General features: G+C 37.3%; 1 protein-coding gene across 18 annotated transcripts in view; it reads left to right on the forward strand.

The window, feature by feature from the left end:
- The window catches only part of SEL1L2 (SEL1L2 adaptor subunit of ERAD E3 ligase), a 137,318-nt gene that overhangs the window by 54,856 nt on the left and 57,954 nt on the right, over positions 1 to 24,508 (forward strand). For all 18 annotated transcript variants that reach the window (XR_007405532.1, XR_007405531.1, XR_007405534.1 and 15 more), the window contains 2 exons: positions 6,227 to 6,329; positions 10,755 to 10,917. Coding sequence is in view for 14 of the 18 variants with exons in the window: in XM_049100423.1 (XP_048956380.1) it covers positions 6,227 to 6,329; positions 10,755 to 10,917 (266 nt within the window). In the remaining 4 variants the exon portion in view is untranslated. The remainder of the gene's footprint in view (positions 1 to 6,226; positions 6,330 to 10,754; positions 10,918 to 24,508) is intronic.

The following is a 24,508-nucleotide window of genomic DNA, read 5'->3' on the forward strand; positions in this document are numbered from 1 at the left end:
ATCTACTTGTATCCAGATGTATTTCAAAAAGTGAAAAAGCAAGTTGCAAAAGTATATACAATATGATGGTACTTATATAAAATATAGAAATAATATTAGGTACATACATGTAGTAAAAGAGCTACACAGCAACTTCAGAATAATAGCTACCTCTGAAGAGGGAATAAGGGGAAAGGATATTGGAAGGAAGCTTTGAGTGTGTTTGTACCATTGTTTCCTTAGAGAGATAACTAAAACAAGGCAAAATGTTGCCATCTGTTAAATTGTGTGAAGTAGGGTTATGATGAGGTATGTTTTCTGAATTTTTTTGTATGTTTGAAATATTACATGGTTAATTTTTTTAGAGAAAAAATGAAAATTAGTATCACTTGTGACAAGTAGAATCTATAGATGAATATATATATGAAATATATTAACTATCAAAATTTTAGTGTGTGTAATAATGCTTAAAATTATCCCATGTACTATTTGGGAAACAGTAATGAAAGATGATACAAATTAGCAAGTGTAGCTAATTATCAACCCAGTCAGCAGACTCTTACCCCCCAGAGGGCCTTGACTAGAGCAAGTCACCATCTTTCTCTTGTCCCTTTTGCTCCCACTCATTACTGAAGGGCTTCCCATTATCCAAGGTCTCCCCCCAGGCACTGTCTTCTGAAATAATCATGTCCAAACCAACCAGACTAGGTATGATCATATATGCATAATGATGCTCTGAATCATCAAGACCAGGTTAAATGATGTTCATTTTCTTCTGTTGGGGTAGGTGAAGGAATATATTAAATACTTTTTAGACAGATTTCCATCAGAAAACAGTCAAAACAAAAAGAGATATGACTCATCTAATGGGAAAAAACGATTTATATGAAACACATTTTTCACTAATGTCAGATAAAAGAAGTATAACTATAAACCATTGTTTAAAGTACTTTAATTACAATAAATTTATTTGTAATGCATTTTTGACCCATTTTTTCAAAATTTTCAATAATTGATAGTAACTTCATGTTTCTCACATAATTCTACATCTTGTGTAGCTCTGAGAAGCAGATTGTGCAGTCAGATTGCCTACATTTGACTCCTTGCCTACAGGTACCAACTGCATGATGTTGGGCAGGTTACTTAACCTCCCTGTGCCTCTATCACCTCATCTATAAAATAAGAATAATGGCTTCTTGCTCTTACCATCAGTGAAAAAACTACCTGGTGCCTAAGTGGTTTATAAATGTTAGCCTTTATTATAACATAATAATTAACATTTTTGACTCTTCATTGGTTTTATAAACCACATTTCTTTCTGTTAAATTGAGAGTTTTAGATAGTGAATTAGTCCTTAAAAGTCAGAATCCTTGTTATTTCAAGTTTTGCTTAGGAGATATTTGAGGAGAACATTTTTCTCTATTTATAACACAATTTGTCTACCATTACCTAGCACTACCACTGAAGGTATTTATGTTTGACAACAGTAATCTGGGGACAGTGTGAATAAACCTGATTATTGTAAATATCTTTGCTCTTGTCCAAGTACATTTGAGTTGATCACATCTTTATCTGACTAAACTCTTTGCCAAGTCATTCTTTCTTAGATGGAATGTTATTTTTAGTAATGGATCATTATTCTCCCTCCTTATCTGGTATTGTATTTTCCTGGCACACATTAAGAGCAAATGTGAAGAGTGCTTCTGATGCATTATTCAGAAAATCAGAAGCTGAATTTGGTTTATATCAAATACAATTGAAATTAAGTAAGAAGGACACAGTGTCTATGTAGGCAAGATTTTCTACAAGGGAAAGAACTTCCCATTTTTATCTCTTTGTATCAGTTTAATGTAGCACTTGATTTTTAGTCAGGCTAAAGGACATTCATCTATCTTCCACCTTAATTTTTAATTCCCTTGACTCTTAATAATCCTTTATGTCATTTTGATATACCTATAATTTGAGATTCAAGAAAATGAATTTGTTTTTCCTTTTGTTATTTCAGATGATTTAAATGGTATTTGTTTATGTTTTTTTGTTGTGAAACATAAAAGAGAGTGAGGAATGCAGGATAGGGCAAAGGAAGGAGTTGGGCAAAGATAGGGGTTCAGAAGTTTAGAGCTTTAAGAGTGAATGTCCCCCTTCCCATAGGCAAGGGGTTAGGCTGTTACCTCCACATCAATCAGTTAATGGTTACAGGCCACCAGGACCTGGGGTGCTAAATATCCATATGGAAGACCTTGTCTTATTTGCCTGACCTCCCCAATTCAAATAATCTTTGTGTCCATTTCTCTTCAGTCATTTACCAGTCACATGCAGAGCTATTTCACCAATATAATTTCAAACTCAAAAAAAATTATCTGATCAGAGCTACCTTCCTACCACTTCTGCTCCTTCTCTTTCTCCTACCAAACTTGCCTATGCCTTCACAATGACCTCAGTTCCCTTCCCCCACTGCCTTTTCACTCCTCTGTCCACACCCCTCAGTATCACTTATTCCCACAGTCAGCCTAGACCACATGGTCAAACATGACTCTCAAGCCCTCACTCTTTAAGACACATTGCCCCCACTTATTGTTTCATACCCATGGTTTATTTGTATAGATTGTTTCCTCCAAATTAAATGCCAGTTTCATCTTCTTGGTCTGACAAACTCCTACATGCATTTCAAGAATTATCTAAAGTGTCCTTTTATCAGTGAAGATTTCCTCCTTTCCCTTAGCGAGAGTAGGAGGCCTAAGTGGACATTTGTTGTTTGGTGGCTTCTCATCATCCATTTTACTTTTCTCACCATCCCAATTTCCTTTTGAGGAATTAAGTGTTCCCCAGTGGGTACATTCTTACAGCAATGTAATGAGAAGCCTTGTCTCCCCTAATTAGACCCATCAGAATCATCATGGAATCTGGAACAAGGAGAGGAAGATCCTAAAATGACTGGATTTCAATCCATCCCTGTAGTAGCATCTGTTTCTGGTCTCTCGCATCAAAGCATCTGTCTCTAGCATCTGGTCTCTAGCATCTAGCATCTGTCTCTAGCATCAAAGCTCCAAAGAGCTTTGATTCCTGACTGACCCCACTGATTTTATGAAGTTTCAACAGTCTCCCAGTAAATTCCTTTTGCTTAAGTCAATCAGATTAGGTTTCTATTGCTAACAAAGAAGACTTCTGTACTCCCACAGTGCCTTATTACAGAGTGCCTTCCACATGGCATTGTAATTTTTTGTAAACATGTCTGTCTCCACCACCAGGCTAAGACAGTGTCTCCATCATCTTTGGAAACATGATATCTCAAGTAAATGTATGAATGACAGAGAATAAGTTGCTTCCAGCTCTTTTCTTTTCCACTAATACCTGCTGCAGGCAAGTGGGCCCTTTTTGTTCCAAAGCTTCGCTTCTGTTCATTACCAACAAGAGGATTCTTCATGAATTCCACAACAAAGACTGACAGGGATTAAGGAAGAGACTTAATTAGAGAAATTTACAAAAGAAGGTTCAGCAAGAGAAAGCAAAGTATCCCATTTCTCCCATCATCTCACAGAAAGGTGAGCTGGGTTCCGGGATTGCTGGACACATGGAAGGTCTATACCTCCTATTGCCTACGTAGAGTATAATCATGAGAAAGTGGCCTTTATCAGAGGTGGGCTAGTTGGGTACCCAGCTGGCTGGGAAAGTCAGATGTCCAGCACCTGGAGACATTGGGGAATCATGGAAAATTATAGTCCTTCCTGTTTTTAGAAGCTAGCCACTGATCTGATGGGAAGCCGAATTGGGTGCATCCCTTCCCACAGAGAGAAGGAATAGCTTGTTTCCCATGGGATACAGAGTTGGCATCTGTATTACTTTGCTAGGGATGTCATAATAAAATATCACAGGAAAGGAGGCTTAAATAGCAGAAATTTATTTTCTCACAGTTCTGGAGACTAGAGGTCCATGATCAAAGTGTCAGCAGGTTTGGTTTCATTCTAAGGCTTCTCTCCTTGGTTTATGAATGACCCCCTTCTCAGTGTCTTATATTGCCTTTTCTCAGTGCCTGCATGCCCTTGATGTCTCTTTCTCTTCTTATAAGGACACCAGTCATATTAAATTAGGATCCCACCTAATGGCCTCATTTTAACTTAACTACCTATTTAAAGACCTTATCTCCAACTAAAATTACACTCTGAGATGCTGGGGGTTAGGACTTCAACATATGAATTTAGAGGGACACAATTCAGCCCATTATAGCATCCAAGTTAGGTATGAAATAATGATTAAGGCTGTAGACATAATAACATGTCAAGAGCTCACTATAAATTATGTCTCTGACAAACACTGAAATACAAATTCATCTAGTTGAAGCATTTCTCATATTTCCTGCTGTGTGAAATAGTGCTCTGTCACACCTACTCCACCTCTTTTACCCCTGATGCTCATCCCACCACTTCTTAAGTCAGCTTAGAGCCATTATCACGATAGAACAACCAACAGGCATTCATTATTTGGCTGTTCAGAGGATTCCAGATTCAGGAAGGTCCTTTACATCAAATTCAGAATGGTCTCTTCAAGTTATTTCCTGACTGTGCTTTCTCCAAATTTGGAAATTGTTAAACCTTAAAAAGGAAATTAAAGTGTTGTCAGATAACTTTATCTGAAAATTGAGCCCTCTTACAATAAAGAAAACTTGTATTTCAATACATTTGGGAAGTCAAAAAAAGAATTACAAATTAAAATAAAAGCCATGGGAAGAAATTTGTAGTGGTAAATCATTTGTCATATGTATATGCATGCACAGGCAACCTTTCAAAATGTATTCTTGCTCTTTGAAAGCATAGTACTAGGAGCAATTGCTATTCCAAACACAGATTAGTAGGTTATTCCATTATTCTCCTCTTTAATCATGCCTATAGATAGCATATAACTCAAAGCAGAAATTAGATGCTAAAAGTGTCTGGTGTTACTAAATTGAATGGATAACTTGAAGCATTCAAAATAATTGCAAATTAGCTTTTAAGCTAAAAACATTTTTTACTTTAAAAAATAAATTGAACAACTCTGATGGTTTGTCAGAAAGAAGAAAAACAGGAACCACTTAAAGATTTTTGTGGTCTTGTTAATGAGGCATCAAATCTCAAAATATACCTCTTTTAAAATGGTTTTAGGCATGGTTCACCTAATCAGAGGTTTCATTGAGTGTCATAATGGACTTCAAGAGGCATTGTGATGTGGAAGGGTATTGGGGTTGGGGGTGTGCATGTGCATTCAGTGGGTGGAGTGGGGACTACAACTCCAACCCTAGATGCACACTAGTTATCTAGGAGATGCCCGTTGCTCAGGCCCTCATGTTCTCTTGGAATCTTACGGTTCAAAGGTTGATGGGCCATGATCAGATAAGGGAGTCTGAAAGGTAAGACCTTGGTGTTTAAGATCCTTTCTTTAGGGTACACCAAGCAACTCCTTTCCCTAGACACCTTGCTTCCTGCTTTGTATTTGCAGAAACTTGCATATCTTTCCCAGACTGGGAGCATCTCTCTCCCTCCTACCATCAGAAGCATTTTTCTATCTCCTCCACCCTCCATAAATTTTCACAGAAGACAGGAAAAGGTTTTTGTATGTAGCCTCTAGCTTCTGACCAGAGGCAAAGTGATCTTCTTGAAATGCAGAGGTTAAAAGATAAGGAAAGTGTAAAGGAGGAAAAATTTTTTCCTCTACCTTTCTAAGTTCTTTTGGCTGATTAATTAATTAAGTTCACATAAGACAGATTAATAGGAGAAAAACAAATTTAACTTCATATGTACGGGCATTTGAGGCTTATATGCCATCCTGAGCTAAGAAAGAGGTAAGGGTCTGAGGCTTCAAAGAGAAGGAAGACAATTCATAGGAAGATTGGAAGAGCAAATGTTTGGTAAACAAATGATTTGCCATATCATACAGAGACAATAAGATGGAGATGAAGTTAAATAAATGTGCCCTGCCAACCTCCTCTTACCTTACCACACCTAGTCCATACTCTTCATAGTTCTCTCTGGTAATAACTCTTCCTGGACCAGGCCCTCTATCTAAATTCTTAGAGGCAATTAAGGGGGAAGTAAAAAGCCCTTTCTGAGACTTCTTGGTCTTGATTATATTCATTCAAAATAATCTTCATGCCAATGTGGCACATTTTGGGGAGGCTTATCTGAACCCCTTCAGCACGTCAGGGGTTTATGGCAGTACATTATTTTGAAAATAGAAAACATAATGTTATTTTTCCTTGTTTGTCCATATTTAGTAAGAAACCAAGCAAAGAAAAATTTCACAGATGAAGGAGACCAGCTGTTTAAGACGGGCATCAAGATTCTCCAGCAGTCTAAAAGCCAAAAACAAAAAGCAGAGTAAGTCTTTGTCCAGTTACTTAAGCCAATTTAAATTCCTGGCTGAGAAAAAAAGAGCAATCAAAAAAAATCTAGCTTGTCATTAAAAGCTTATTGGCATAATAAATAAGTTTATTTGCCCTAAGTTTTTGTTTTTAAAAGGATCTATTGATGTTTAAAGTACCCTACAAATCATCAGCCTAAACAGAATTGTATTATAGTCCCTACACTTTAAGTGAAATGCAGAATTAAGGCATTGATCTGAGTATTCAGGCAAAAATATTCTGTTTGGAATTTATTAGGTATTTCTCATGAAATAATATATGTTATTTGAATTAGAGTGGTTGTTTTATAATGCTTTATTCTGCCTCAGTGTTTGTAGAGCACTTTATGGTTTTCAAAGCACTTTCCTGTATGTGATTCCATTTTATCCCCAGAACAGCCTTATGAGTTAAGAAAAACTTCATTTCTCTCCCGCCCCCCACCCCCAGTTAAACAGTTGGGAACAGAGATTCAAGGATGTTAAAATGAGTTAATCACAAATACACAGCTGAGAAAGTAACAAGACTGTGGCCACAGGGTCTCACTCTGTGTTCATCATTCCTCTTTTTTCACTTGTCTACTTTGTTTTAAGAAGAGGCAGAAATGTCTTGTGCCCCCCGTAGAGGGACACAACATGAGGTCACCCCTCAAGTCTCTAATTAAGACCTCCTTGAGATCAAATCCTAGCTCCACCCTTCACTGGCTGTTTTATCCCTGGGCAAGTTACTTAACCTCTTTGTGCTCTGGATAGTACAGATAGATTTCTAGAACAATGCCCTATGCATAGTAAGCAGAAGATAAGCATTTGTTATTTTTATCTCTAACCCTTTAAATGGTAAGTGGCAGAGATGGAGAGAAGAAAACAAATGTATTTTGAAGCATAATAAAAAAAATGGGCTCTGGACCTTCAACAAGGAGACATCTTTTGTTTGCACACAGATTAGGCCTAGCAGCTCTGCGAGAAGCATCCCAGTGCTATGGTAGCCATTCCTACTCAGGATGGCAGCAGAGTCCCTGAATTCTTTCTTAAAGCTCAAAGCTTGTCAGAAGAGCATACGTTATAGAGGATAAAGGGGGCATTCAGCTATGAACAACTTCCATTTATTAAGTCTCTCTTTGTGCTGCTTATTGTTCTGGACATTTATGTGTAGAATATCATTTATTGCTCACAGTGATATTGTGAATCATAATTTGTTATCCCCAAATTACAGAGGTGGAAATGGAAGGTCAAAAATATTCTATAATTCTTCCAAAGTGACAAGAAGAAGGAAGTAAAGGAGTTAGTCACCTCTTTTGGGGAAGTTAAATTATAAGAGCAGAGGAAACCATCCCCTGCCAAACCTGGGTGTCATGCTGAGCATTTCCAGGCTATCATGATGATGATGGGGTTAAATCAGACCCCCAAAATACAATCAAGCCTGCTAGGAAAGTCTGCTCATTCAGATGATCACTGAGTGGATGAGAAGAATAGGAAATTCCCAACCCAGCCCAGCTAGATGAAAGAACAATGGAATTCTGGAAAGGGGCTAGTCCCTGAGATTTCAGATTAGCTCTCCCTATACCAGGTGAACCCTAGATGAAGGATCCACCAGGTATACCCTGTTAAATTCAAGGAAACCCTAGATTCAGACAATGGGACAAAATCACGTTTGGAAGCTCCCAAGTAACTATCCACTTAACCTTGATGGGTACCGTCCTCTTTGGCTTAAAGAATGGGGAGAAAACCCAGCCCTGAAAGCAAACTATCCAGCAGTGCAGGAATCTTCAAAAGACCTAGGTGTCATTCAGTCTCAGGCTATTCTTCCTACTTTATCTTTACTCAAGAGTGCCAGTAAAGCAGCTTTTTTATTTTTTTTAAAGATTTTATTTTTAGGTAATCTCTATATCCAGTGTGGGGCTTGAACTCACAACTCTCAGTCACATGCTCCACTGACTGAGTCAGCCAGGTACTGCAAGAGCAGCTTATTTTTGCAGCAGCATAAAGCTGAGTCACCTGATCCTTCTGAATTGGCAGATAGAGAACTAGAACCAAATCTGCTCATAGCAAGAGACTTCAGGAATTTGTGGGAAAGCTGAATGAAATTCCTCCAGATATCAGGATGGTCTGCTCTTAAGCCACTTACATCCAGTATAGCCATCTCTAAGATTCTGGTCAGAGAAAAGAAAAATGAAAACCCTTACTGACCACAGAGAAATCATTTCTCTCCCATTCATTCCTCAATCCTATGTCCTCCTTGCTCCACCACTTCTTCTATAAGACAGAGGTGCTACTAGTTAGTCTTTTTGGATCATTGACATCCACATCCACATCTTAACCCAATTCATTCATTCGTTCATTCAGCTATAACTTGTTTAACAAGTCAGCACTGTTAGAAGTACAGATGTTAAGTAAGCATATGTCAGGGAGACACAGACTTGTCTACAGGAGTCAAGAAACCTCAGAGACAACCAGGGTTAGCTGTCATTAAGAACTACTCCCCATCATTAAAAAAGATTTGAAGATAAGCTGCTGCCCTACACCAAGTTTCTGACGTGTCCTAGGGATGCCCTTAGTCTCCTCCTTCCCCAGCACACACCTTAGCACCCAATACCAGATCCCTTAGGGATTATCTGGATACCTAACAGACCTTTCTTTTTGCCGGTTTCTCCTGCTTTTTCCCTCTTGAGAATTACAGTCCAGCTCTTAATCCTACCTAATTTACCAAAAACTTTCTTCAGCCCTGGGTCCTGCTTACATTTCCTTGGACTTTCTTGATAAGAGACCGAGGTATCCACCCTTCCCTTAGAATCAAAGATACTTAGACGGATTGGTTTTGCAACCTTTTGCTGCCCCCTGGGATCAGTGAAAGGATATACTACTGGCTCCTGCAGCCCATCTCTGATTTCTCTGCCCTGGTCCAAGTGGAGTGCCCTTCTAATCCCAGCCGGCTGTATGGTTGCAGCAGCAAACCCTGTGACAGAATGACTCCAAGGAGTCTGTGTCCTGATGTCATGCCTATCTCTGAATGCCAGACATTTACATTCATTGACCTTAAGACCTTCTGTCTTATTTGCCTTCTGGTCCCTATGATCTTGGCTTGCTCTGACCATGGTTAATTTCTTGCCTGACCTCCTGGCTCCTTTTTTCCATTAGAGTCTATTTTCTGTATTGCCATCCCAGACCCTAATGCCTGTGTGGCTCTCACGCAGTTCAAGCCCATTCTATTCTGCTCCAGCCACCAAGAGTAAATTATTTTAGCATCAGCATGAATAGGTGGTGCATAAAGTGGAGTCTCCCAATCCTTCTGAGTAGCAATGGTAGATTTGTGTATTTGTTCCTATATTTGAGTCAAGGTCACAAGTAGAAGTTAATGATTTCTGTTCTTCCTGCTACCAAAAAAGAAGTTATAAAAGTAAAAATAAATCCCAAAAGTACTCTGTCTCTGACATAGTTTTGACCTTGCAAGGTTCTCCATTAATACTTGTTATACAGATCAGGCAGGTGATTTCTGAGTGAGACTCAGAAAATGTAATGTCCGGCAATCCTATGGCATCCATATTTATAATCAATAAATTTTCATACCATTTACCCACTAATTACAGGAGAACAATTACCATACTATAAAACTTTAGAATGTATGCAGTAGTCCTAATACTAATACCAACAATAATAGCGAAATTTATTGAGTGCTTATTACGTACCAGGTACTCTGCCAAGCACTTCACATGGATTATCTCACTGAATCTTCCCAGGAAATTTATGAAGTAAGTGCTATTGTTCCCCCACTCCACTGATGAAAGAGGCACACAGAAGTTAAATAACTTGCTTGAAGCTCTCAAACTAATAATGGTGGAGCCAGATTTTGTACCAGGCAGTCAGACTTTAGAGCCCTAACAACCATTGGGTTTTATTTGGTTATTGTTTTTCTACACAGTTGGACTTTGCATGCTTAAGACTATCCTGTGTTTTAGAAAATTATTTCAGAATATAAAGGGACTGTTGTTTTCATAATAGTAGCTTTCAAGATGTGACATTCCAGCTTTGATTATTTTTTATTATATTGCTATATATTTCAGAGATCATTTTGTAAAACAAATATATAATGTGGGTGGCTATGGGGGAGTTCACTATTTTAGGACAAGGGCCTCAATTTTTCATGTCACTTGGTGAATAAGCTTGAACCATGATGTATCCTATATAATTCTCCCTTTCAGCAACTCCAGTATTTGTCAGATATATCTGAAATCATAATCTGAGATCATGTAAGGCTGAAAAAATCCCTACAGATGTCATGGACTTCAGCTCAACTATATTATTAATAGCAATGATAATTTGGTCCTACTTATTAGAGGGAAGTAGTATGAAGGAGGGAGAAAGAAAACGTTTTTGATAATCAAACCTCTACCTTCATATATTTTAAACAGAGCCTACGTATTCTTTGCCAAAGCAGCTGACATGGGAAACTTAAAAGCCATGGAGAAAATGGCTGATGCTTTACTATTTGGAAATTTTGGCATGCAAAATATAACAGCAGCTATCCAATTATATGAGTCCCTGGCTAAAGAAGGATCATATACAGCCCAAAATGTGAGTTTTAAAAGAAAAGTAAGCCTTACATAGCTATATCCTAAAATAACTATAGACAAATAATGTGTGAAAGGAGTTTAGCAATAGTATCCACACTCTGCTGCATGAACCCAGACCTAGAGAAGTTACAGTAGCACTCTAAAATAGTGATGTCAGGGCAGAGATACAGCAAGAGCCCTGGGAAAATTCTTCTAGTTACATGGGTGAGTGTCAGGAATGGAACAGAACTGCTCTCTAATTCAGCTTCCCATTTTAAGATCATGAGTGGATTTTGAAATAATTTGAGAACTCTGAACCCCTAACATAGTTAAATTTTACATAAAATAAATTCACCTATGCAAAAAAACAAAAAGTCCAAAAGTAAATCTATTACTTTTCATGATGTTTGGTTTTTACATTTCAAAAATTTTATAAACTAAATGTTTCCTTTTTTTTTTTTACTAAATGCATTTCATTTTATTCCAAGAATAACACAGAAAATCTGGAAAACAGAAAAACAAACAAACAAGCAAACAAATAAGACAAGCCAACCATTCTGACTCAACTATTGTTAGGATTGCTCTATATCTTTGCTGAGCTTCTTCTTCATGCATCTCTTTTTTTACCTTAATCTAATCACAGTGCAAGTGCATATGTCATATTGTTTCTGGCTACTTTGACTTAATGCTATAGCAAAAGCATGTTTTCGTGTTGTTGGTCTTTTTAATAAAAACATTTCTGATTACAAAATAAATTCATGCTTATTACAAAAAAAAAGTCTGAGAATTCAGAAAGTATAAAGAAGAAAGTAAAAGTTGTCTAAAAGCTTACCTCCCAGAGATCATTTTTGGTATCTCTGGGAGGAAAGTGCAAAAGCTAGACTTTGGAGTCAGAAAGACTTAAGTTCAAAGCCACTTGCTTTTTAGATACCTCCTAAACAAAATCCTTTCCCCTTCTTCTATACGAGAATCCTTTGATATACTCTCTAGTTCTGTTTCCCTCATAATCTAATAGGAGTAAAATGTTAAGTGTGTTCCTAGGTAGCATTGCTACCTAGATTGAAATGACTTCTGATTGACAAACTTCCTTCCTATTGATGCAAACTGTAATGAATTGGAAGTACCTGATGGTGATAGTGATTCTTATGAGAACTTGGACACTATTTGTATGCAATCATTATTTGGGGAATGAGGCTCCTGGCTCCTGCACCCACCTAATGTGGATCTTACCTCCTGGAGTCATCATCTGAGGGACCAAAGACAATGAATGCTGGAGGACTCTGTGAACTGCAGCAAGAACTCCCAGAGGCGAAGACCTGATGCTGCTCTTGGAAACTGTAGTTCCTGTGCTATATCCACCTGAATAGACTGATGGCAACTGTAGCCTGTGCGAGCCTTGTGAGTCTCTGTTTTATTTAGTTGAAAGAGAACCTGGACTGGAAAACTTCTAATGGATGGGACAACCTCTCTATATTTCATCTATAGGGTTAGGATATGATAAAATGCTGGATACTGTGTCCATCTGGTCACAGTTCTATCTCTAATATTTAGCAGAGTGCCTAGGACAAGAAATATATGTTGAATGCTGAATCAATTAATGATGAATGATTTAATGGAATTATTTTTTTTAAGATTTTATTTATCTACTCATGAGACACACAGAGAGGAGAGAGAGAGAGAGAGAGAGAGAGAGAGAGAGAGAGAAAGAGAGAAAGAGGGAGAAGCCAGCTCCATGAAGGGAGCCCAACACAGAACTCGATCCTGGGTCTCCAAGATCATGCCCTGGGCCGAAGGCAGTGCTAAACCGCTGAGCCATCCGGGCTGCCCATATTTAATGGAATTATTGTGAGAATTAAAATAATGTGTAAAGGTATTTAATTCCATACCTAAAACTTTTTAAACATTCATTAAAAAGAAAGGATATAAGTATTATTATTATAGAATTTTTCCTATAGCTAGGTAGAATTTTTTTGACAAAAATGAGATCATACTTTAATTGCTATTTCCAAATCTCTTTACTCAAAATATATCATAAATATCTAGCAATGTAAATATATACAGATCAACATCACAATTTTATTTTTTAAGATTTCTTTATTTATTATTTGAGAGAGAGAGAGTGTAGGGGGAGGGGTCGAAAGGGAGAGAGATGGAAAGAATCACAAGTGAACTCCACACCAAGCATGGTGCGCAAAGTCGAAGCTTGATCTCGCCACCCTGAGTTCATGACCTGAGCTGAAATCAAGAGTTGGATCTAGGGGGAAGACGGACAAGATAGTGGAAGAGTAGGGAACTCAACTCATCTGGTCCCCCCTTACGTAGATAACTTTCAAAAACATCCTGAACACCTGCATATTCGACCAGAGAGGTAAAGAACAGCTGGAATACTACAGAGGGAAAAGTTTTCACTTCTAACAAGGATATGGTTGATATTTTTGACTCCCTCACTCATACAGCCACTCTGCAATGGACAAAGTAACTAGAAGGAAGAATTCACCACAAATGAAAGAACCAGAAACAGGACTCTCTGCCACAGTTACAGAATATGGATTTAAATACAATGTCAGAAATTCAATTCAGAAGTACAATTATAAATTTACTGGTGGCTCAGGAAAAAAGCGTAAAGGACTCAAGAGACTTCAACACTGCAGAATTGAGATCTAATCAGGATGAAATTAAAAATAGACTAAATGAGATGCAATCCAAACTGGATGCTCTAACTGCTAGGGCTAATGAAGTGGAAGAGAGAGTGAGTGACATAGAAGACAAGTTGATGGAAAGGAAGGAATCTGAGGAAAAAAAGAGAAAAACAATTAGGAGTCCATGAGGAAAGGCTTAGGGAAATAAACAATAGCCTGAGAAGGAAGAATTTACGTATAACTGGGACTTCAGAAGAGGCTGAGAGAGAGAGAGAGGACCACAAAGTACATTTGAACAATTCAGAGCTGAGTACTTCCCCAGTCTGGGGAAAGAAACAGACATTCAGATCCAAAGGATAGAGAGGACCTCCCCCCGACCCCCCGCCAAAAAAACCAATAAAACCATTCAGCACCTCGACATTTAATAGTGAAACTTGCAAATTCCAAAGATAAAGAGAAATATCTTAAAGCAACTTGAGACAAGAGATTCTTAACTGAAATGGGAAGAAATACCAGATTAACAGCAGACCTCTCCACAGAGACCTGGCAGGCCAGAAAGGGCTGGCATGATATATATGAGAAGAACATGCAGGCAAGAATACTTTATCCAGCAAGGCTGTCATTCAGAATAGAAGGAGAGATAAAGAGCTTCCAAGATAGGCAGAAACTAAAACAATACGTGACCACCAATCCAGCTCTGCAAGAAATATTAAGGGGGACCCTGTAAAAGAAACAGGGAGCCCAAAGAAATAATGTGCCAAAACAGGGACTGAATGGGTATTACAATGACACTAAGTCCATATCTTTCAATAGTTACTCTGAACGTGAATGGGCTAGATGATCCCATCAAAAGACACAGGGTATCAGACTGGATAAAAAGCAAAACCCATCTGTATGCTGTCTATAAGAAACTCATTTTAGATCTAAGGACACCTCCAGCCTCAAAATGAAGTGGTGAAGAACCATTTACTATTCAAATGGTCCTCAAAAGAAAGCTGGGGTAGCAATCCTCATATCAGATAAATTAGAGTTTATACCAGAGACTGTAGTAAGAGATGAAGAGGGACACTATATCATACTTAAAGGGTCTATCCAACAAGAAGACCTAAAGATTATGAATATTTATATCCCTAATGTGGGAGCTGCCAAGTATATCAATCAATTAACCAGAGTAAAGAGACACTTAGATAATAATACACTAATACTAGGAGACTCAACACGGACTCTGAGCAAAGGACAAATCTTCTAAGCAGAACATCCCCAAAGAAACAAGGGCCCTAAATGATAAACTGGAACAGATGGATTTCACAGATATTTACAGAACTTTCCATCTGAATACAGCTGAATGCACATTCTTCCCAAGTGCACATGGAACTTTCTCCAGAATAGACCACATACTGGCTCACAAGTCTCAACCAACACCAAAAGATTGGGATTGTCTCCTGCATATTTTCAGACCACAATGCATTGAAACTAGAACTCAGTCACAAGAAGAAATTTGGAAGAAACTCAAACACGTGGAAGTTAAAGAGCATCCTACTAAAAGATGAATGGGTCAACCAGGAAATTAGAGAAGAATTAAAAAGATTCATGAAAATGAAGATACAACCGTTCAAAATCTTTGGGATACAGCAAAAGCAGTCCTAAGAGGGAAATACATCGCAATACAAGCCTCCCTCAAAAACTTGAAAAAACCCTCCAATACATAAGCTAACCTCACACCTAAAGGAACTGGAGAAAGAATAAAAGCCTACACCAAGCAGGAGAAGAGAGAGAATAAAGATTAGAGCAGAACTTAGTGAAATAGAGACCAGAAGAACTGTAGAACAGATCGACAAAACCAAGAGTTGGTTCTTTGAAAAATTGGAAAAAACTCAAATACACAAGCTAACCTCACACCTAAAGGAACTGGAGAAAGAACGACAAATAAAGCCTACACCAAGCAGAAGAGGAGAGTTAATAAAGATTCAAGCAGAATTCAATGAAATAGAGACCAGAAGAAGTGTAGAACAGATCAACAAAACCAGGAGTTGGTTCTTCAAAAGAATTAATAAGATAGATAAACCCCTAGACAACCTTATTAAAAAGAAAAAAGACTCAAATTAATAACATCACAAATGAAAGAGGAGAGATCACAACCAATACCAAGGAAATAAAAATTATTTTAAAAACCTAGTATGAGGGATCCCTGGGTGGCGCAGCAGTTTGGCGCCTGCCTTTGGCCCAGGGCGCGATCCTGGAGACCCGGGATCGAGTCCCACATCGGGCTCCCGGTGCATGGAGCCTGCTTCTCCCTCTGCCTGTGTCTCTGCCTCTCTCTCTCTCTCTGTGACTATCATAAAAAAATAAAAAAATAAAAAAAATTAAAAAGAAAAAACCTAGTATGAGCAACTATATGCCAACAAATTAGGCAATCTAGAAGAAATGGATGCATTTCTGGAAACCCACAAATTACCAAAACGGGAACAGGAAGAAATAGAAAACCTGCACAGGCCAGTAACCAGCAAGGAAATTCAAGCAGTCATCAAAAACCTCCCAAGACACAAAAGTCCAGGGCCAGAGCCAGATGGCTACCCAGGGGAATTCTATCAAACGTTTAAAGAAGAAATAATACCTATTCTACTAAAGCTGTTCTGAAGGATAGAAAGGAACAGAATAGTTCCAAACTCATTTTATAAGGCCAGCATTACCTTGATTCCAAAGCCAGACAAAGACCCCACCGAAAAGGAGAATTACAGACCAATATCCCTGGTGAACATGGATGCAAAAATTCTTCAACAAGATACTAGCCAATAGGACCCAACAGTACATTAAGAAGATGATTCACCATGACCAAGTGGGATTTATCCCCGGCATGCAAGGCTGGTTCAACACTCGTAAAACAATCAACGTGATAGATTGCATCAACAAGTCAAAAAGCAAGAACCATCTGATCCTCTCAATAGATGCAGAGAAAGCATTTGACAAAATACAGCATCCATTCCTGATCAAAACTCTTCGGAGTGTAGGGATAGAGGGAACCTCCCTCAGTATCTTAAAAGCTATCTACGAAAAGCCCACAGCAAGTATAATTCTCAAGGGGGGAAAAACTGAGAGTCTTTCCCCTAAGATCAGGAACACGACAGGGATGTCCACTCTCACCACTGCTATTCAACATAGTACTAGAAGTCCTAGCCTCAGCAATTAGGCAACAGAAAGAAATAAAAGGCATTCAAATTGGCAAAGAAGAAGTCGAACTCTCCCGCTTCACAGATGACATGATACTGCATGCAGAAAAGCCAAAAGACTCCACCCCGAGATTGCTAGAACTCATACAGCAATTCGGCAGTGTGGCAGGATACAAAACCAATGCCCAGAAATCAGTGGCATTTCTATACACTAACAATGAGATCGAAGAAAGAGAAATTAAGGAACCAATCCCTTTTACAATTGCACCCAAAAGCATAAGATACCTAGGAATAAACCTAACCAAGGATGTAAGGGATCTGTACTCTAAAAACTGAGTAGAACACTTCTGAAAGAAATTGAGGAAGACACAAAGAGATGGAAAAACATTCCATGCTCATGGATTGGAAGAATAAATATTGTGAAAATGTCTATGCTACCCAGGGCAATTTACACATTCAATGCAATCCCTATCAAAATACCATGGACTTTCTTCACAGAGTTGGAACAAATAATCTTAAGATTTGTATGGAATCGGAAAAGACCAAGAATCGCCAGGAGAATATTGAAAAAGAAAACCAATGCCGGGGGCATCACGATGCCGGATTTCAAGCTGTATTACAAAGCTGTGATCATTAAGACACTATGGTATGGGCACAAAACCAGACACATGGATCAATGGAACAGAATAGAGAACCCAGAAATGGGCCCTCAACTCTATGGTCAATTAATATTCAACAAAGCAGGAGAGAATATCCACTGGAAAAAGGAAAGTCTCTTCAATAAATCATGTTGGGAACATTGGACAGCCACTTGCAGAAGAATGATGCTGGACCATTCTCTTACACCATACACAAGGATAAACTCAAAATGGTTGAAAGATCTAAGTGCAAGACAAGAATCCACCAAAATCCTAGAGGAGAACACGGGCAACACCCTTTTTGAACTTGGCCACAGCAACTTCTTGCAAGATACATCTATGAAGGTAAAGGAAACAAAAGCAAAAATGAACTGTTGGGACTTAATCAGGATAAAAAGCTTCTGCACAGCAAAAGGAACAGTCCACAAAATTAAAAGACAACCTAAAGAATGGGAGAAGATATTTGCAAATGACATATCAGATAAAGGGCTAGTATCCAAGATCTGTAAAGAACTTATCAAACTCAACACCCAAGAAACAAAAAATCCAATCATGAAATGGACAGAGGACATGAACAGAAATTTCTCCAAACAAGAGCTACACATGGCCAACAAGCACATGAGAAAATGCTCCGCCATCACTTGCCATCAGGGAAATACAAATCAAAACCACAATGAGATCCCACCTCACACCAGTGAGAATAGCGAAAATTAACAAGACAGGAAACAACAAGTGTTGGAGAGGATGTGGAGAAAGGGGAACCCTCTTGTACTGGGAATGCAAACTGGTACTGCCACTCTGGAAAACTATGGAGGTTCCTCAAGAACTTAAAAAATGGGGCTACCCTACGACCCAGCATTGCACTGCTACGTATTTACCACAAAGATACAGATGTAGTGAAATGCCACGAAAACCTGCACCCCAATGTTCATAGCAGCCATTTCCACAGTAGCCAAACTGTGGAAGGAGCCACGATGTCCTTCAACAGATGAATGGGTACGGAAGATGTGGTATATATTTACAATGGAATATTACTCAGCCATTAGAAAGGATGAATACCCACCATTTGCTTTGACTTGGGTGAACCTGAGGGTATTATGCTGAATGAAATAAGTCAATCGGAGAAGGACAAACATCATATGGTTTTACTCATACGTGGAATATAAGAAATAGTGAAAGAGATTATAAGGGAAGAGAGGGGAACTGAGTTGGAAAAATTAGAGAGGGAGACAAACCACAAGAGACTCCTAACCCTGGGAAACAAACAAAAGGTTGCAGAAGGGAGGTGGGTCGGGAGATGGGGTAACAGTGTGATGGGCAGTGAGGAGGGCACTTGATGGGATGAGCATTGGGTGTTATACTATTTGCTGGCAAATCGAACTTCAATAAAAAAAAAAAAACATAGAATGGCTAAACAGATTTAAAACAATAACAATAATATCCAACTATTTTGTCCACTAGGGACTTTAGATATCAGGATACATACAGGCCTAACGTGAGAGAATAAAAAATATATATATTCCATGCAAATTGTACAAAAAGCGAGATAGGACCATAATTATATGAGACAAAATAAGACTTTAAGTCAGAAAATGTCACAGGAGACAATGAAGGACATTATATGATAATAGGGTCAATTCAGCAGGAAGAGATAATGATTTTAAATATATATGCATCTAACAGTAGAGCACCCAAACATATGAAGCAATCACTGACAGAACTGAAAGGAAGAATAGTAACACAATAATAGTAGGATATTTTAATGCCCCATTTTAAATAATGGATAGAAGTTCAATGAAGAAATAGAGGAGTTGAACAGCACCATAGACTAAATGGACCTAACACACATAGAGAACATTCTAGCCAACCTTAGCAAAACGCATATTCTTTTTAAGGACATATAGAACATTTTCCAAGATAGACCATATGTTAAGTCACAAAACAAGTATTAATATTTTTAAGAAGATTAAAATCCATACCAAGTATCTTTTCTAAACACAGTGGAATGAAACTAGAAATCAATAGCAAAAAGAACACTGGAAAATTCACAAATACGTGGAAATGAAGCATCATACTCTTGAACTATCAATGGGTCAAGGAAGAAATCACAAGGAAATTTGGAAAATATCTGGAAGCAAATGAAAATTAAAATGCAACATATCAAAACCTATGAGATGCAGCAAAAGCAGTACTATGAGGAAGGTTTTAGAGGTACCTGGGTGTACTAAAAAAGAAAGATCTGGGATCCCTGGGTGGCTCAGCGGTTGAGCACCTGCCTTCCGCCCATGGCGTGATCCTGGAGACCCAGGATCGAGTCCCACGTCGGGCTCCCTGCATGGAGCCTGCTTCTCTCTCTGTGTGTCTCTCATGAATAAATAAATGAAATCTTAAATAAAACAAAACTGTCTTTTAAAAAAATAAAAATAAAAAAGATCAACAACCTAACTTTACATCTCAAAACAACAGAAAAAAAAAAGATGAACAAACTAAACCTAAGGTTAATGGAAGGAAAGATATAAAGATTAAAGGAAAACAAACAAAATAAAGAATAGAAAAACAAATCTATTGAAACAAATCTGAGGGGACTCAGCAGTTAAGCGCCTGCCTTCGTGATCCTGGAGCCCCGGAATCGAGTCCCATGTCGGGCTCCGGCATGGATCCTGCTTCTGCTTCTGCCGGTGTCTCTGCCTCTCTTTCTCTCTGCGTCTCTCATGAATAAATAAAATCTAAGAAAGAAAGAAAGAAAGAAAGAAAGAAAGAAAGAAAGAAAGAAAGAAAGAAGAAGAAGAAGAAAGAAAGAAAGAAAGAAAGAAAGAAAGAAAGAAAGAAAGAAAAGAAAGAAAGAAAGAAAGAAAAGAAAGAAAGAAAAGAAAGAAAGAGAAAGAAGAAAAACAAATCTAAACAAATGCCACTACATGGATGAACTTTTAGGAGGTCATTATACTAAGGTGAAATAGGCCGGTCACAAAAAGATGAAAGCTAATTCAACTCATTTATACGAGGTCCCTAAAATAGTTAAATTCAGAAACAGAAAATAAAATGAAGGTTGCTAAGGGCTAGGAAGAGGGAGAAAAGAGGAAGTGTTTAATGCCTTAGGGCTTCAGATTTGTAAGATTAAAAATTCTGGAGATGTTGCACAACAATGCACATATAGTTAGCACTATTCTACGGTACACTAAAAAGGCTTAAGATGGTGAATTTTAGTTACATGTCTCAATTTTTTTAAAAAGTGGAAGTCTCCCTTCATTGTCAAACTCCCATGCCTGATAATAGTTCAATATATGTGTCTTTCCAAACCACTTTCTAACCGTTCATATACATATATGTGTAGTTTTTTTTAAAAGCCCATTCCTTACTGATTTGGAATTCCTTTGTTACAACATGCTGAATTTTCTTATATTCATGGACCTAAATCCAGATCTTCTAGTTCCTTGTCTTCATCTATTTTTTTTAAAGATTTTATTTATTTATTTAAGAGAGAGAGAGAAAGAGAAAAGGAGCACAAGAGGGGAGCGGGACAGAAGGAGAGGGAGAAGCAGGCTCCCAGCTGAGCAAGAAGCCTGATGGGGGCTCGATCCTACAACCCCAGGATCAAGAGTTGAGCCAAAGGCATATGTTTAACCAACTGAACCACCCGGGCGCTCCTAGTTCCTTGGTTTTTACTGAACTATTTTTATAATAATGAAAAGATGTTATTTGCATTTTTCATCATGTTGACATTTGCAATCAATGATGCAAAGCAATGCTAAGTAAAACTGCTGGCATGTTAGCATGAACTAATGAAGTGCACCAAACTGTCATTTATACTGTTATTGTATTCTTCATACCACACACTCACAGAAAAACTAAAAATGCTAATATCGCTTAAGAATATCCTTGATTTTTTTTTTAAAAAAAGAATGCCCTTGATGAAGCAGTAAAAGCATTATTTTTGTAAGTCTCAACTCTTAAATACATGTCTTTTTATATTCTGTATAAGAAGATGGAAAGTAGGCATAAAGCATTTCCAATAGTGGCATATGTTGTTTGTTTAAAGGAAATGCTTGAAATGCTTGTTTGAGTTCCAAGCTGAAATAGTTTTTTCATAGAACACCATCCTTACTTGAAGGAACAATGGATCAGCTATGTTCATTTAGATTGGCAGACATTTTCTTGAAAATGGACAGTAAGCCTGTCACTTCAATAAAAACTATTGAAAGTATTGTCTCCAAAGACAACTTCAAGCTTTTAAGCAAAAATTAGAATTTTGGAATTCTAGCTTATATCCGCTACCATGTATATCTTATGTCTGCTTGACACTCTAATACTTAGTTTCATGATGATCGTATTAAATGTTGTTTTGATATTGTGTAATGCAATGTGTCAAATTTGGAAGACTTGCATAACTTAGTGAACTGATATTTTCTAAATAACCAATGCATGATGTTATAAAATCCTGTTTAGGTAAAAAACATTCCATTCAAAATGCAAGATAGACCAGTTGATTTTAATGTAACAGAATAAGAAAAGTTCATTATATGATTTCAGATTCCATACTACAATTAACCTTTAAGAAGTTATCACTGTTGAGCTTTGGTGTAGAACCAAAGAAGAATATCTACAATTATCTGAAAAGGTTGTTAAAATATTCTTACCTTTTCTAGGTTTATTTTCTTTTGTTATTTCATTTTTTCTTTTAGCTTTTTGAGATATGTGTTTAATTTTCTTATTTATTAAAACATTTAAAGCTGTATATTTTTAAAAAACACTTAAAGCTGTATATTTTCCTCTACATGAGGCTTTAGCCATATTCCTTAACTTTTATATATAGTGCTGTCACTGAGTTCCTAATATGTCATTCCAGTTTCTATTTTATCTTTGCTATTTGCTAAAAATTAGAAAACTCTTGAAATTTTTATAGTTAAATTTTGAGCTTTTTGTCAGTAATTTTCAGTTTCACTGCTTCTAGTCAAAGAAAGTATTATCATTTCTATTTTTGAAAGTAAATTAACTATTTTCTGTGTGATAATTTTTTGAAAATAATTAAATTTTTTGCTTTTTAATTTTTTGGGAATGATCTTCCATGTAAAATCTTGTATTTAGATGTGGTCAGAGTATGGTGTTTTATTTTGGTTTGTTTTTACCTGCCCAGATGCTCTTTTTGAAATCACTTTCCTTCTTTTCTCAGTTCAAAGGGGCTCCTTATCACTTTCTGAATCTAGAGCGTAATGATACAGGCTCAACCAATCATTGGATTCAGTGATCGATTTGCGGGGGGGGGGGGGGGGGGGGGGGGGATCTTGTGATCTAACCCAACACTTTTGCTGAAATCACTGGGAAAGAAACTGGCTTCTTTTAGAGGGACTTCCATATTTAAGAGATAAAGATACCTAGGTTTGTTGGTGATTGTTTTTGCCTCCATGATGTCAAACCACTCAAAATAAAACCATCATAGAAAAAAACAAAACAAAGAGAAAGAATGTCTTGATGTCTTCATTCTGGCCTCTGGATCCAGATTATCTAAAGGCAGATACCACTTCACAGTTAAATGAGCCAATAATTTGCACTTTTGCTTAAGCCAGGTTGGTTGTATTTTCTGTACTTGAAATTCAGAGAATCCTAACCAATATAAGTGGACATCTCTGCTGATGGGAGGGAAGTTCATTAAGTTAGCAGATACACAGTAAATCAAAATTAATCTATATAGTAGTTGCTGCCTTAGTACTTAATTGTTTAAACTGTATGGTAATTTGGTGCTTAACAAATCAATTCCTTCTTGTGCCAGTTTCTGCCTTGTAGACACTGAGGGCAGCTATTTGATACCTTGTGCTCTCTCCCACAAAGATTCTCTATTTTGCCTTCCTCATGTGACATATTCATCATCTTGTATGTTCTCTGAATTTGGTCTACATCATGGATGCCGTATTTGTCATAGCCCTGTTGAAGCAAAGTAGTTACAAGTTTCTAAAAAAAAAAAAAAAAAAGGAGATATCCCAAAGTTGATGAAATGCATTACTTTTTGTTACTAAATTATATGCAAAAGGAATGGCTGTCACAAGCCAAGTTATCCCACTTAATGCAGGAGAAATTGCCAAATTCCTAGGAATAGATGAAAAACTAATGAATAATGAGAAACTGTTGGAACCAATTTATTTATCACAAAAGATTATTATGACTAAGGTGTTGAACATCAAACATTGTCAGGAACTTCTTGCTAACTTTGAAGTAAACTTTCAGCTACATGTGATTTGATTGAAGAAAAAGAAGTATAAATTTAGTCAAATTGGAAAGCAGCAGGATTAAGAGTTTAGAATGAGTAAGTAGTTTAGAAGAAATCCTGGAAGTCATCGAGGAATATTCCCTGAGGAAATGTTGCACTACTGACATTCTTAATGGTATGGAGAATGATATGCTGAAAGACAGTCATCAAGGAAGTTTTCTAAGTTGAAAACAGATTCATTTAAATCTGAATGAGAAGAATTTTGGAACACCTAAATTTATTTAACTTTTATTTACTTTTTTGTGTAATTAAAGAATGACATAATAGAAATCTCTGTCTAAAATGTCTAAAACAACTAATAAGAGTAAAACAAAAAACCTAATAAGAAAACATTTTTAAACTTTAATTGACATCATTTATATAATTATATAACTTACAGTCAGTGGTGTCTTATAATGGATAAAATATAGATTATCATCTCTACCACATTTTTCAGATTTCTTAATCTAGCAAGCCTATAAAATAGAGCTTGCTTAATACAGATTGTTCTTAGTGAACTAATGCTGCTTGACAAATAGTACTGCTTCATTTTATGGGATTTTCAAAAACAAATATTTTGAAAATATGATGGGGAATCTTACCATAAAATCACCAGCACATGTGTGATTTGCAGAATTTTACATCCTCCAAGCCTTATGGCTTCTTTACTGCCCTCTTTATTTACTTAAAATCACTGACAAGTTGGCAATGACATAATTTATAAATTCTCTCAGTACCCAGGGATGTACCTGGATTGGGCCAAGAAATTTGAACTCACTCCAAATGGATGTTGCTGCACTCTGCTTCAGGTGCTTCTAACAAGTGCATCCTATCCTTTTAATTCTCAATATAAGTATCCTTGTTCCCATTACTATGGCTATGTAACAAATTATCCCAAAACCTAGTGGCATAAAACAACCATTTATTATAC

The sequence above is a fragment of the Canis lupus genome, chromosome 24 (assembly GCF_003254725.2).
Source record: "Canis lupus dingo isolate Sandy chromosome 24, ASM325472v2, whole genome shotgun sequence".
Taxonomy (NCBI): Eukaryota; Metazoa; Chordata; class Mammalia; order Carnivora; family Canidae; genus Canis; species Canis lupus.